The 14502-nt window shown below is 56.6% G+C and overlaps 1 protein-coding gene across 1 annotated transcript; it reads right to left on the reverse strand.

Moving 5' to 3' along the window:
* Positions 1 to 1043: 1043 nt before the first annotated feature.
* Positions 1044 to 12286, reverse strand: HSPB8 (heat shock protein family B (small) member 8). Its single transcript, XM_075534037.1, has 3 exons — positions 11391 to 12286; positions 5230 to 5293; positions 1044 to 2024 (listed from the first exon to the last, which is right to left on the reverse strand). Exons 1-3 carry the CDS (start codon positions 11755 to 11757, stop codon positions 1865 to 1867), a joined length of 591 nt encoding a protein of 196 aa, XP_075390152.1. The 5' UTR covers positions 11758 to 12286; the 3' UTR covers positions 1044 to 1864.
* Between the last annotated feature and the right edge of the window lie 2216 nt (positions 12287 to 14502).

A 14502-nucleotide genomic window follows, 5' to 3' on the forward strand; every position in this document is an offset into this window, starting at 1 on the left:
GGCTGATCACATGACTCGCACTGCACCCCAACAAGAGGGACTCTTCAGAATAGTCGAGAATTGACTGGAAACGAGTTGCCTTTGACTTTTGGCACGAGAGTGTGGGAGGCTGCCGGCTATTTTGGCTACAGCCATGTGGTGGCCACAGAGAGAGGACCTGGAGCTATGGAGGGCTGGGAAGAGCAGAGGTCCAGGGGCTCGCCGGCAATCCGGAGGCTGGGGATGGCGTTCACACTGGGGCCGAATGCTGTGCCCGGCCCAGCGGACACAGCTGTCTCATCTCAGCGAAGCAGGGCCCTCTCTCTCCCCATTGCCAGGGATTGATCTCAGAATAGCCATGTGATGACCCGGTTTGGGCCACTGAGCTAAGCCTTCCAGGAGCTTCTGGACAAGATGGTGTTCACCCATCGAAGAGAAACGTTTGAGAAAACCTCATTGCCCCTTATTCTCTCTTTCTCGCCGTGGTGTCCTGGGTTACAGCTGGGCTTCTAACCACGAGGTCAGCAGGTCACAACCACCGGCAGCTCCGTGGCACAAAGATGAGCCTCCTACTCCTTTAAAGAGGGAACCCCGCAGGGGCAGTTCTCCCCTGTCCACTTGGGTCACTGAGTTTGGATCAACTTGAGGGTAGTAAGTTTGGGTTCGGGGTTAGGCTGGTAACCCCAAGATCAGCAGTTCAAACCCATCAGCTGCACAGCAGGAGGAAGATGAGGCTCTCTGTTCCCATGAACATTTACAGCTGAGTGAACCCATTCAGGGTACAGTCTGAGTTGGAATTGACCCCACAGCAGCACGTGGGTGGGTGGGTGGCGGCGGACGCTGTCACATGAGGACAGGGTCCTTTGGAGCTGCCCAGCCATCTCTCAGGCACAGCTGCAGCCTCAGTGGACTTGTCCGAGATGGAGGGATGCCTGCGACAGTAAACCACAGACGTCTGTCACTCGGACCATTGTTGGGCATGATGCTTTGCAGCTGCAAGCGTGCCTAATAATAAATTCTCGACAATAGGACTTAGTCCCTCATTTTTAAAAAAGCACACAAGCTAAGAACATCAATTCCTTTATTATTGCTGTTATTACTAACTGTTATCTGTCCCCTAGACAATGGTACAACTCAACTAATAACGACACGTACATCCACCCATAGACACAGTGCCCCGAGCCTGCCTCCCGGGCTGTCTGGCCTCAGCTTGGTTCCTGGAGGGGCGGCTATCTAGAGCTTTCCTCCTCAGTAGAAACCCCAATTTAGAAACAGGGATACAAGCAAGGTGGGGCGGGGGGTTAGCCAGAGAGTCATGTGGGGCACTTCCAGGGTCCCAGGGGCGTGCCAGTCTGGAACCGTGCTGTCAGAGCCTGGATCGAGAGCAGAGGCACTCTCTATTTTCCTGGGCTCAGCGGGGACGCCAGACCTGTAGGTCAGAGCTGTAGGAACACAGTGGGATGAGCCGATGGGCTCCCTCCACCTGAGCATGGGTCAGTGGGGAACTGGGAGTCTGGAACAGGAATCTAGGTGATGGCTCGGTCCCCAGGGAAGAGCGTTAAGTTCTAAGGTGGGATACAAAGTGAAATGTGACGTCCCCTTTCTGTTTGCTGGATGCTCTCGAATGTATATTTTCATCATGATAGAAAAGGTAAAGGCAGAAAAAAAAAACACCTCCCCGCATTTTGGCCTAATGCAACCGAGCACAGCCTGCCCATCCTGGCCTCTTACGGGGAAACCTACAACTACATAGCCCAGGGAACCTGTGGCCGAGCCCATCCACCTCCCCCCAACATGTTGATCACACTACATGCGCGCGCTCGGCTAAGGTGGCGTGCGCACCCTGGGCTTGCGGAGGGAACAAGGACAGGCCTAGGCTGGCTTCTCAGGTGCAGGTGACCTCCTGGCTGTCTTGGGGAAGCTCGCTGTTGAAACTGCTGTCTCCAAATGTTGAGTACGGGGGCACCTGGGGTGCTTCGATGATCAGCAGGCCCTCTGGGGAAAGCGAGGCAAATACCGTCGCAGGGTCCACCTCCAGAGGAAGCCTAAGAGGAAGCACAAAGCCATGTTTAGTCTTCTAGTGCAACTTGCACCTTCTTTTCACCCCTTGCTTGGGTTCTGGAGAGGCTGGGTTTGGATCCCGGCCCTGTCCCAACTGGTGGGGCTTTCAACTTGTTTTCTCATCTGCAAACGAGAAGGTAGACACAGGGCCTGCAGAGGTGCTAGGTCGAAGCCTCCATCAGAGCCCTGGTGTAACTGTGGGTTGTCTTGGGGGCTGTTAAAGGTCAGCAGTTCAAACTCACCAGGCACTCTGCAGGAGAAAGACGAGGCTTTCTGCTCTGGTGAACATGTCTAGCCTTGGAAACCCACCGGGGCAGTTCTGCTCTGTTCTATAGGGCCGCTAGGAGGCAGCGGCGTTCACTTGATGGCAATTCAGTTAGGGATGCTTGTTTGTTTAGCAGAAGGGAAAGCTCATGGGCTTTGATGATGTGGTGTCTTACGTTCAAATCCTGGGTCTGCTAGCTGCGTGATTGGCAGGTTTATGGCATCCTTCTGAGCCTCGGTGTCCTCAACCCATAGAAGAGGTTTAGTTGTATCTACTCTAGAGGGCTTCTGTAAGTGAAACTACACTCATTAAGCTCAGCACAGCTCCTGGGACACAGTAGGTGTCTGTGAGTGGCAGAGCTGACATCTGGGAAGAGGCGGGGCAAGCAGCAGCAAAGGGTCACCGTTACGTCACAATGTGGCACATTCTCCAGCCATCCTTGGCTTCCTGTGGTCCCCCCCTCAAACTCTCTCTCTCTCTCTCTCTCTCTCTCTCTCTCTCTCTCTCTCTCTCTCTCTCTCTCTCTCTCTCTCTCTGTTCTCTGTTCTCTTATGGAGCTTAGAAAAATAGCCCTAGGGTAGGGAGGAGACCAGAGGTCCGTAGGAGCCCTGGTGGCTTAGTGAGTTGCCCATTGGACTGCTACCCTCAAGGTCAGCAGTTCAGAACCACCAGGGCACCATAGAGAGATGAGGCTTTCTACTTCTTTAACACTTCACTGTCTCAGAACCCCACGGGAATCAGCTCTGTGAGATGGAACTGATAGTAAGAGAGGGTGTGTGTGTGTGTGTGTGTGTGTGTGTGTGTGTGTGTGTGTGTGTGTGTGTTCGAGTTCGATCCTTCTTGCCCTGCCCCAACTTGAGGGGTGCGCTCTAAGACCACTCCCTCTCCGCAGTCAAGTGAGGCCTTTTGCACAGGCCTGAGTGTGGGGGGACAGATGTCTTGGCCGGAGGGGGCACACCATGGGGACCTCTTCAGTTCCCTGCCCGGTTTTAGGGGCCTCCCTGCCCTCTAAGGACATGGTTTGTTCTGGGAGAGCCAAGGAGACCTCCTGAGACCCACCCAAGGCCATCCTAGGGGACAGGCTGCTCGGAGGCTCTCCCGGTCCCCACAGCTCTTCCGTGTGCTGCTCTTAGTCTCCTTTCCCATGGGCCCCGAGTGGTCCCACACACCCTTTCACCCTGCCGCAGCCCCTGCCTGGAGGGCACGAGGACTCAGCACGTTGTTCCCGGTTCCCCACTCCCACCCATCCCTGCACAACCAGACTGCCCTCGGCGAAGGGCTAAGATGGGAGCTGTTTAATGACCAGCCAGGCTGTGTGCTGAGGTGCTAGGCTAGACGGCAACTTTGCCGGGGTGGGCACGGGGCGGTGGTTGGGGTGGGCGGGGGTGCTCCGAGTAACCCATGGTGAGTGGTTATTGTTCACCCAGTCCCTTCTGATTCTTGCTGACCCCCGGGTGTGTGCAGAGTAGAACCCATTGGTCCTTCAGGTGCAGGTCGCAGGCCTCGGGTTTATTGAACCACTTACTTTTCGGCTACCTAACCATCCGTGGCTTAACTGTGAGCGGCCCACAGGTCACGACTAGTCAGTGGCTAGTTCTGTGGCAACAACCAGACGCGCTGCGATGCTGAATGCCAACTGAAGAGCCTCTGTCCAAAGCCACGTTAGTGGCCTGTGACCCCCAAGCCCCTGTTTCCCTGGAGGCCTCCCCAGTCAACGCACTGCCATGAGTCGATTCTGACTGGTTGGGGCCGTATAGGGCAGCGCAGAACTGCCCCCGGGGGGTTTAGAGGCTGCAACTCTTTATTTACAGCCTCGCGGTGGATGGCTCTCCTCGGACACACGGGGCTGCCGGGAGCAGGCGGAGGCACGGGTGACCTGTTGGTGTTCTTACTTGCTTTGGTGAGGCAGCTGCTCTTCACCGGCAGCCCTGCTCTCCCCACGGCCCTTGCTAGGAAGGGGCTTCATGTGGCTTGGTTTCCCGGCTCAGCCTGGCCATCTGGTGGTGCCCATGAATCCCACCGACTCCACCCTTCCTTCCTCTCTTCCCCTGGCACAGCTTCCCCTCCCTTTGCTCCAACCCCTCACCCTGACGGGAGGACGTCTTTTGGGCTCTCTTGCAATTTGGTGGATGCTGCGGGGCAGGTAGAGCAGGCAGCCTCCCCAAGATATCCGGTCACATATGGGGGCTTCAGAGAGGGGCTCCCTTGATGGGCACGGACAGTCCCTCTTTGCCTCACACACAGGCCAGAGTAGCCTGCTGCATCTCCGTGTGTGGATCGGGTAACTCTGCCACAGGATGAAACTGTTGCCGCCCAGTGTGCACGGCACAGGGGCAGGTGAGCGGCCACCAATGGTGTGCCCTCCCACTCCCTCTGGGGGTCGGTCCTGTGGCAGGTTTGCACAGACATACCATCCCCTTGGGCTTCACAGATCCATCCTCCACTCCTTGGAGTATCGCCAGGGCAGGGTGAGAGAGAGAGAGAGCCTCGATCTCAGGCCCCAGACCCTCGCTTCCCCTGCCCCACCCTGAAATCATGAGCTGGGGCTTCCAAGTCACAGTCACCCTGCTGGACCACTTGGGTGGATGCCACTGCTGAGCAGGAGTCTGAACTGTGCAAACCTTCACTGGACATACAGAGTACGAGGGGACGTCCAAAGAAGCTGTGGGGGCAGGGAAATGAGAGACTTTCCTAAGCCTCTCTTACTCTCATGGAGGGCAAACCAACAAACAAGTGGCCTAGGAGTCGCCTCACTCCCAGCAGGTGGCCTCTTGGGTGCAAAGGAAAGCTGGCCCCATGGGATTGTTCCTTTGAGAAGCAGGTCCGCCGGCCTTTCTGGGTGGGGGCTGAGTGCTGCCCTCAGCCGGACCTGGAGCCCCTGAAGGGTGGTCTGGCCCCGGGACTCTGCTCGGGGCTTTACTTACTGGATTTTCTTTGTGAAGTTCTTGGAAACGATACCACCTTCTTGCTGCTTCTCCTCGTGTTTGCCTGGATGGGAAGGGAATGAGTCCTATGTCAGTGTCCACACCCCGTGGATGGCACTCTGGCCACGACTCAAATACCGAGCCTGCTCCTGCCTCGCTCTGTGGCTTTCCCGAGCCTTAGGCCCCTCATCTGACACGCGAGCCCAGTGCAGCCCGCACCCCAGGCCGACCAAGAGGATGGAGGAAGGTGGCGGGTAGGTAGGAGGCCTTTGCCGTGGATGGAAGCGGCTCTCTGTTGTTGTCCAGTTGATGTTCAATCCCCAGCAATCTCCAGGGGGTGGACTAGAACTGCCCCCCCCAACCCCCGCCCCAAGGACTTCCTGGACCCCATCACTACAGGAGCCCAGGGCAGGGCTTTCTCCTGTGGAGCAGCTGTGGGTGACTTTGAACTTGTCTCTTTCCTTTAGCGGCTAATGGTTAGCAGCTGACTGCATCACTGCCGAATGCAGCTGAATGGCCCCACTGGGCCCGTTCATTGTAGGAAAGCTTAGGCCCCAGGCTGCTGGTTATACCTACTGCCGGAGTTTCTCCCCTGTGCCTACGACACCCTCCCTGCCAACCTGCTCTGTGGGCTTGCCCCTCTGTCACATGCCATCCAGGGATGGGCGGTAGGGAAGAGGGGAGTTGAAGTCCTGAGGTCAACAATGGCTTTAGTTCCTTACAACTCACAGTGCCCCTGGCTCCGAGAAACACTTGCTCCCAAAGGCCTTTCTGTGGCTCCTTTTCTCCAAGCAGGCTTGAGTCTCCCGAGTCTGGCTCAGCAGCCTAGCACATGAACTGTTTGTCCTCGGGAAAGGACACGAGATTAGATGCCACAGCTGTGACAGTCCACGTGCCCCGGCACGTCCGGGGGAGCAGGAGGGAGAAGGTGGATTCATAAAGAAGAGTGGGCCCACACTGGCTTTCATCCTGTGACTTATATGAGAAATTCTGATCCTCTCAGCCCCTCCCCACTGTTCTTTCCTTTCATGGGCACAGTCTCTAGTTTTCTTTAAACAAACGACGGGGCTGGGACGCAGAGGGCTGTTAGCCGATCATGTTACACCCTTGCTGGCCAGGCCACATTCCGGAGCCCGCTCTGCAGGCTTCCGAGCCTGCACGGCAGGGAACATTCTGGGCTGGAGTCGCCTTCTGCAGTCCACTTTGTTGTTGTCATTAAAAACACACACAACAAACCAAGGGAGGGAAAGAAGAGGTGCTGATACTAAGAGCTCAACTAGAACGTACCTAGAGCAGATGATGGCGACATATGTACAGATTGGCTGGATACGATTGATGTATGGATTTGTAAGAGCCCCTCATAAAATTATCTTTTAATTAAAAAAATTTTTAAACCCAAACTGGTAGTTATCTCTTTGCTAATAACCTTTTCATCATTATAAGGTAAATGTATTGTGGGGGTTGGGATATTTAGGGAAAAAAGAGAGAAGAAAATAAATCGAAAGCACCCATCATCCCACCACCCTGGAGAAACCACTGATGGTGGTTTTGCATAAGTCGTTCCAGACTCCTCTGTGGTTCTTAGAAACACCTCTGTGATGGACAGGCAGTCCCAGGGTAAGAAGAAGATCACACCTACCCGTGACTTTTTTAAGTCTTTTAAGTGGAATCGGTCAGTGAGTCAGAGTAGGGCCGATGGTTCTTAGGCAGCAGGGAGGGGTTAAATCTTGGGCTGCTGACTTCAAAGTCAGCTGCTCCAGGGAAGAAAGAGGAGGCTGGCTGCTTCCACTGAGAGGAGTTCTGCTCGGCCCTGTGCTGTTGCTGTGAGTTCGAATCGACTTGATGGCAGTGGTTCATTTGGGCCGGGGGCGGGGTGGGAGTGGTGGTCAATTCAAGAAAAGCCGCACAGGCAGCCCGTGAAGGCGCTTGTCATGAAGAGTTCCTTGCCAAGAGGCCTTGGTGCCGTCCTTTCAAAGGGAGGCAAACTTACCTTCCATTGAAGGGCAAGCACAGGCCCTCCCTGAGTCTTATAGCCTATTCCGTGTTCTCTCGAACGGCATCACTCTGTACATTGCATTTTAAAATTGCTAGTGCGTGATAATTCTTCCCTCTCCCCCCCCCACCCTCTTATGGCATCAAGTGTTCCTGGCTGGGTGCTCTTTGGCTGCTCAGCACACAGAGTCAGCCTGGCCGAGGGTCCCTGGCCCTGGGCATTGAGGGCGGGGTCTCCAACACTGAGCAGCCCTGACTGCATGGCCATCTATCTGCTCACCGGGCCAACCATGTCTCTCAGGTCAGTGCCAAGGCCCAGGATTCCTGAGACTTGATCTGCGCTGCCAAGTTGCTCCCAGGACAGGCTCTGCCAGTCGATTGTCTTTCTCGCAGGGCAGGAAGGGGGGGGGTCTGTTTACAGAAACGCATTTGCTTTTGCACCGGGATATCAGCCTCGCCAGAACATGCCCTTCTGTGAATGAGGATGGCTTCTGCGCTGCCAAGCCCATGACCACTAGCTGCGGCCAGAGCCGCTCCAGCCAGTCACCTCCCTAAAGCCCCGGCTTCACAAGGCCTGCCTCCCCTGGGGAGAGGACATGGCTCTGACTCAGCCCTTCTGCATCCGGGAATCCTCCTCAGAGAGAGTTGCTGCCCTGGCAATACCACTTGAAGAAGACAAAAATAACTCCAGCCAACCCTTCCTGCCGGTGCCAACCACTGTTCAAAGCACCCCTGCACTTGTCCCCGCAGCAGCCTCCGTGTGAAGGGAGGCACCTGAGTCGTCACCACCGTGTGGACTGGGAAATGGGAAGCTGAGAGGGGTCAAGGGACTTGCCCACGGTCACCCAGCTTTGATGGAATGGGGCAAAGCTTCAGAAGCTCAAAGATGGGCCAGGGGGCTGGGTGTTTGTACTGAGCCCTTAGCCTCGGACTGCTCGGATCTTCTCTGAACCTCAGTTGATTCCTCTCTGAAGTGGGGTGACGCTCCCCACCTGGCTGCGCTCCTGGGAGATGCCATAAGGTGTAATATGGACACTCCTTGATGACCAGTACCTGTAGTTTCTGTTGACGTTTGAGAGAGGGGTTGCTTCCCGGAAGTCCAGTCTGATCCCTGACCTTTCCCTGAAGTCTTGCTTCAGGAGGATGTCCGAGGAACAGGGACATGCAGCTCTGAGATTTCCATTAAAAAGGAGTCTGGGGAAGGAGTTGTCTGGCCGAAAGAGTGTTAACAGGTGGACCATCTTGGAGTTTCATTTGCCTATGTTTGGGTATGCAGATTGGTTGGGGAGGGGCTAGTTTAAAGATTATGGGTGAGTTTTACTTTACTATTTTGTTTCCGACCTGCATTTTCTAAAGCCATTAACATACTCCAGGTTTATAGATGGAAACCAGGCACGCCTACGGTTTCTTTGTAAAAAATCACCGGCTAGAGGCCAGGGGACGCCAGTGGCTCTCAAAGCTGTCCTTCCTGTTCCTGCCTCAGAGGTTGACAGGGAGCGGCCAGGAGCGAGCGCTACCCCCAGCTGAAGAAAGGAGTACTGTTTCCAGGGAAGGTCCTGGCCCAGGCCCAGGCCCAGGGATTATGGAGAGGGTGAGGGGGATAAGGCCGCAGGGCTTTCCAGTCTCTTCCTTGGCCACGACTGGCCCAAAGGCCCATGAAGGGAACATCTTTTGGCTGGAGGCTGCAGGGTGGGGTGCAGAAGGGCGGTGGTGAGACACCATGAAGCTTGCCTAGTCGGCAGCCACAGTCCTGAGATTCACAAGCTCCATTAGCAAAGGCAGAGCTCGGATAAGACCTGTAGGGTAGAGACCTGCTCTTAGATTTGTTTCATCTGGCACCAGATCTGCTAGGGGCAGCCGAGGCCAGGGGAGGGACCACCTGGCCCTGTTCTGGTTTCTCCGATGCCCAAGCAACACCTTGGACCCAGTGGTTTGGCACAGTGGTGGCTTCCCCTCCCAGTGAGAGTGGTGGTGGAGCTGAGGCCCTGGAGGTGGTCAGACTGGGCAGGCCCACACAGAACTGGGCCTAGTCATCCTGAGCAGGAGCAGTGCAGGCAGGTGTGGCTTTGAATCTCAGAGAAGCGAGGCATCTCAGGTGAACCTCAGTTGTCCCCTCTATCAAATGGCGGTCGCCTGCAGGTCCTCGTGCAGAACGAGGGAGCCAGACTATGTCTAGGCCCAGGGTTCAGTGTAAAGTGGGTGCTCCTGGATCGATGGATTGATAGTCACCGGGAGACGTCCCTTTAAACCCCTTGTAAGAGATGCCCTGCACATACACTTAGGAGACTTGGAGATGGTTAGGCTGAGATTGCTCATGGTACGGGTGTGAGGTATTTTACAGCCTAAATAGGTTTTGCCCAAATCCGTGTCCTATTTAAGCATCCAGCGTCCCCATTTGACAGAGAGAGAAACTGAAACGCCACGGTTCACCTCAAGCTGGGCTCCAGGCCCGGCGCTGCCAGGCCTCACCTGTTGAGAACCAGGGATGGAGGTTAAGCTCTCTAGTTTGGACAGAGGAGTGGCCTGGCACCTTGAGGTGTGGGAGCCCCTCAGCTCTGGCCTGCGTGCTTCTGGGATTCTGTCATAGTGGGGTTGGGGAGGGGGGCTCCAGGCCAGTGCTGTCAACTAGCTCCCTTCTACAGACTCTCTGAAGATACTGCCTCGAGTTGTCTGCCTGTCCGTGGTCGTCCCTGCAGCCTTGCGGGAGGGAGAGTGCCACCGTTCCCATCCTGCTGCTGGGAAAACCGAGGCTCAGAACCTGTCCACATCCATCTAGCTAAAGGCAGGGCAACCCGTTCCTGTGAATGCTGACAGTCTCAGAAGGCTGGTATAAAGTCCTCTGGGAGTCAGAATTGACTCGATGGCAGTGTGTTTGATATATTCTGTTCATGAACTACGGTGCTGGGGTTTTGGCCCAGTGGCTACCATATATGATGTATAGGGGGCTGCGCCAGGCCCTTTAATAACGGCAGCAGCAGTAGCCAGACAGACTGCTCAGAGGCCAAGCAGCCTGTCCACCCTCACTCTGCACAGCAGTCCTGGTAAGGGATCGCCACACTGAGCCCATTTCCAAGGAAGGAAACTGAGGTGTGGAGAGGTTAACCCGGGTGCATATCCAGTCAGCTTGTGGCAGCATCAGGCTCGGAACTGGCCCTGGACTGTCCCGCCAGCCCAGCTGCCCCTCAGCCAGCTCAGCCCAGCCCAGCAAGCAGCCCCTGCGGGTCTCCCACTGTCATGGCCTCCCCAGGCCTCTGATGTTTACCATTCAGCCTGCTTGCCTTTGAAAGTCCCCTGAATGCTGCCAGGGCTTGTCCCTGTCCTGCCAGTCTCGGCAGCCACTTTTATTGATTTTTCTGGCTGCCAGGCCTCTGCCAGAAACATGCTCTTTTTAATGGAGCCTTAATTGGTAGGGAAGCAAGAGAAAGCTTTTTGTGTGGCTCCTGGGAGCTGAGCTCCGGGTCCCGGTGCCTCCTCTTTCCCAGTCCCCAGAGCTTGCCCTTCCCCAGGCCGGACAGGCCCTGGATGCTGACTCACTGTGTGACCTTGGACTGTCCCCTACCCCTCAGTCACCTGGACTGCACAATGGGATTGGAGATGGGGCCTCCTGGGGACAGGGAGTACTAACACTGCAATGAGGAGACATTGAATACCTATTTTTCCTAACTGCTCTGTGCCTCAGTTTCTGCACATCTCCCTGGACTGCTGCTGCTGCTGCGGGGACTGCTTGGGGCTGTTGCTGGTTGAGGACAGGACAGCTCTGTGGGGCCTCAGTGACAAGCAAGGCTGCTCAGGACCCATGATGGTCACCCACACGGTCATGGCTTCCCGTCCAAGTGTCCCTTCCACACCCTGCTGTGTGCCCTGTTTCTTCTTTGCTCTCTCTAGTCCCCACCTGTTGTTCAGCCCATTCTTCGGGTGGCCTTCTCTGGGGCGGTTTCTGCCTTCCTGCCTGGCCCCTGTGGGTATCTCACACACAGGCCCCCCCACCCCCAAGGCTGGGCGGGTGTAGTGGGGGAGGGGGAGCTTCGCCATACGGTAGCTCTGCGGGCTGCATTCCTCAGCCCTGAAGTCACCTGGGACTTGGTGTCACCACGGCCTGCCCCTGCCCCGCTCACTCAGGATACTAGGCAGTTCCTGGGGGAGTCCTCCCTCCCTGGGCCCGGACTCACCAGACACCTCCACATAGCCATCCTTGGTCTTCACTAGCAGCTCCTCGGGCTTGAAGCTGTGCACGTTCACACACACCTTCCAGGGCTCCCCAGGGAAAGGCGGGGGGCTCCTGCCCTCTGCAGGCACCCCGAACCTAGCTGAGGTGGTTGACCCTCGGGGCACCATGCCCGGCCTCAGGGTGCCCGGCCAGCCCGAGGAGAGCCGGGGCAGGGCCCAGTCGGGCCAGGAAGCGGTGAGGTCGTCAGGGAAGGGATCCATGCCGAAGCCGTCGTCCAGCAGACGGGAGGAGAGAGCTGAGTCCCGGAAGGGGTCTCGGCGGAGGCGGCTGGGGTAGTGGCAGGAGAAGGGCATCTGGCCGTCGGCCATGGTGCTGCCGAGCTGGAGGGAAACTGAGGCTCAGCGAGAGGGAGCCCCTGCCAAGGGCACGCGCGAGGTGGTGGCGGTGGGATAGTGTTCCGTCACAGGAAGGCTGCTCTTCTGCCGGGCGCCCGAAGCAGAACTATCCACTGCCAAGACAGGCGACCACTGGTTGATTGATCCCAGCCCCCAGGGATTCCGTATCCCGCAGTCTTACAGGCAGCGGGGCCCTGCGGGTTTGAGCGATCACAGAGAGCTCCTCTCACCGGCCTCACCAGAAATCAGCAAGCCACCCCGTCTGTCTGTCCGCCAGGCTGTCCAGGCTCACAGCCAGTGCCGCTAGGGCCAGGGAGCCAGGAGCTTAATCAACTCTGGGGTTGAGCCTAGAAACTTCTCGCTGCTCCTGGGCCGGGAGGCTGCTATTTATCTGGGGCTGGAGGCTGGAGGCGGGTTCTGCAAAACCCGTCCTGTCACCCTCGTATTCGGAGGTGATGATCCAGCCCGGGAGAATCAGCTGAGGGAACAGCTGGACTGGGAGGGGCTGTGGCCTCCCACTTTAGCCGGCCTCCTCCCTGCTCCGGACACTCTCTCCTCCCCCGCTGCCGCCGCCAGCTCCGCCCTTGGCTCCTTCTCAGGCGGAGCCTGGCTGGAGCAAACTCCCCCTCCCCCCTAAAGCTATTAATAACCCTCCCGCCTGCCTGAGGACTCAGGTCACCCTCTGGAAATACCTTCCCGTGTCCCCTCCCCCTGGGGGACCCTTATCAGGCATGAGACACGCCACCGAGCCCAGGGGGCACAAAAGCAGGTGTCCCTGGGCCAGAGTCCCCCACCTATCGCTGTGGGGACCCTCCTGTCAAGTGGACGCTGTGACACAGCCCCCTCGTGCTGGGTCACACAGGAGGCCACCTGCACTGGGCATCCAGCAGCCTGATTCATACATTCATAGTTTTCATGTTTGTCATCCCTGACTTAAGTCTTGCTGGGTGCCAGGCGCCCGCCGGAAGCTGGGTGCCCCTCGGAGCAGCAGGGCAGCACGGCTGTGGTTGGCTGCTGAGTCAGCTCCAACCCTTGGCGACTGCCCTTCTGCCAGCGCCAGCCAAGCACTCTGCAACTAAGTCACTGCCATGCGGTCCCTTCCGACTCCTGGTGACCCCACAGGACGGCTCCTGTGAGCTTCCCAGACTGTACGCTTTACGGGAGTAGAAAGCCCTCCCTTTCTCCTGGGGAGCGGTTGATGGTTTTGAACTGCTTACCTTGTGGGTTGCATCCCAAGCGGTAATCACCGCGCCTCGCAGGCTCTCTCTATATTGGTTACACATTGAAGGTCCCTGGTCATCCTGTGCCGGGTTTTTGCAACATTGTGTCTCTGTGTCACGTTTTAGTGATTCTCGCGATATTGCAAACTTTCCCATCATGCTTTTGCACACGCAGTAGATGACAGGAGCGTAGCGTGGAAACACAAGTCTTACCTGCACTGGGAAACCAACAGATGCCTGTGTGCTGGCCTGGAGCCACACCAGCACACCTCTCAGGCTGGCCAGCGTTAGCTCAGCATCTGCTGTCATCTGAGGGTTTTCATGAGCTAGCCTCAGAAGCAGGTCCTGAGAAAACAAAACAAAACAAAACACTGTCATCGAGGAGATTCCAACTCTCGGTGACCCTCTAAACCAGTGGTTCTCAACCTGTGGGTTACGACCCCTCTGGGGGTTGAATGACCCTTTCACAGGGGTCGCCCCATTCCTAACAGTGGCCAAATGACAGTGATGAAGTAGCAACAAAAATAATTTTATGGTTGGGGAGGGCCACCACAATATGAAGAACTGTAGGAAACGGTCGCGGCATTAGGAAAGCTGAGAACCGTGGTTTCTGAGACTGTAACTCTTAATGGAAGCAGAACGCCTCATCTTTCTTCCAAGGGGCGGCTGGTGGATTCAAACTGTGCACCTTTTGGATTGCAGCCCAATATGTAATGGCACCAGGGCTCCTTGGACGTAGGTCACCAGGGCTTTGCTTCCGATTGCCCCTTAGTGGGGACGCTCTGCTGAATCCTGTCTACCACAAGTGACCAAGCTGTTCTGCTTAGCGACACTCAAGCCACCACAGTACGGCAGGCGGACAGAAGGGTGATGGAACGGCCCAGAAAGGCTATGCTACTTTGCCCATTTCAAAAGGTTGGAAACTGCCCCTGAACAAAGGGTCGCTGTGCTGGGGCTGCCAAGCAACGAGAACGAGCGGAGGACACACTGCCCCGGGCACACATGCTGCCGAAGACCCGAAGAGCGTTAACAAAGCAGACATCACCGAAAGTCCAAGGGGGTCCCTGATTCTAGCCGGGGTACTTTTAACCACCTCGTATCCATCCTAAGACTGGACGTGTAAGGAAGCCTGAAGAGTGATGCCCGGGAATTAGAGCGTTGAGGACGGATATGGAATATCCTGTGGACCGTTGGGAGGACGAGCAAACCCCTGTTAGAAGAAATACAACCAGAATGGTCCCTGGAAGTGAGAGGGGGAGATTTCTTCTACTGCGCTTTGGACGTGTTAGCAGGAGAGACCCGTCCCCGGGAAAAGACCCCAAGCCTGGGGACGGAGGGGCTCGAGGGGCTGCACTGGCACAGGGGCTGCCCGAGGAGCACACTGCAGATGGCATCCAAGAAGGCATGTTAGCAGAAGGCACTGCACTCAGGCAGGGTCTCTGGTCAGAAACCCCAAGTCCACAGAGCCCTGTCTTTAGCCTTCTCCCCTATTTCCAGG

The sequence above is a fragment of the Tenrec ecaudatus genome, chromosome 16 (genome assembly GCF_050624435.1).
Source record: "Tenrec ecaudatus isolate mTenEca1 chromosome 16, mTenEca1.hap1, whole genome shotgun sequence".
NCBI classification, from domain to species: Eukaryota; Metazoa; Chordata; class Mammalia; order Afrosoricida; family Tenrecidae; genus Tenrec; species Tenrec ecaudatus.

What these genes read in the sequence shown, in the direction of transcription:
- HSPB8 (XM_075534037.1), bottom strand. Translation starts at nt 11,757, where the DNA reads ATGGCCGACGGCCAGATGCCCTTCTCCTGCCACTACCCCAGCCGCCTC. An exon ending in TGGCTATGTGGAGGTGTCTG is followed by an intron (nt 5,294 to 11,390) that starts GTGAGTCCGGGC and finishes CTTCCCATCCAG; the next exon opens with GCAAACACGAGGAGAAGCAG. An exon ending in AACTTCACAAAGAAAATCCA is followed by an intron (nt 2,025 to 5,229) that starts GTAAGTAAAGCC and finishes GCTTCCTCTTAG; the next exon opens with GCTTCCTCTGGAGGTGGACC.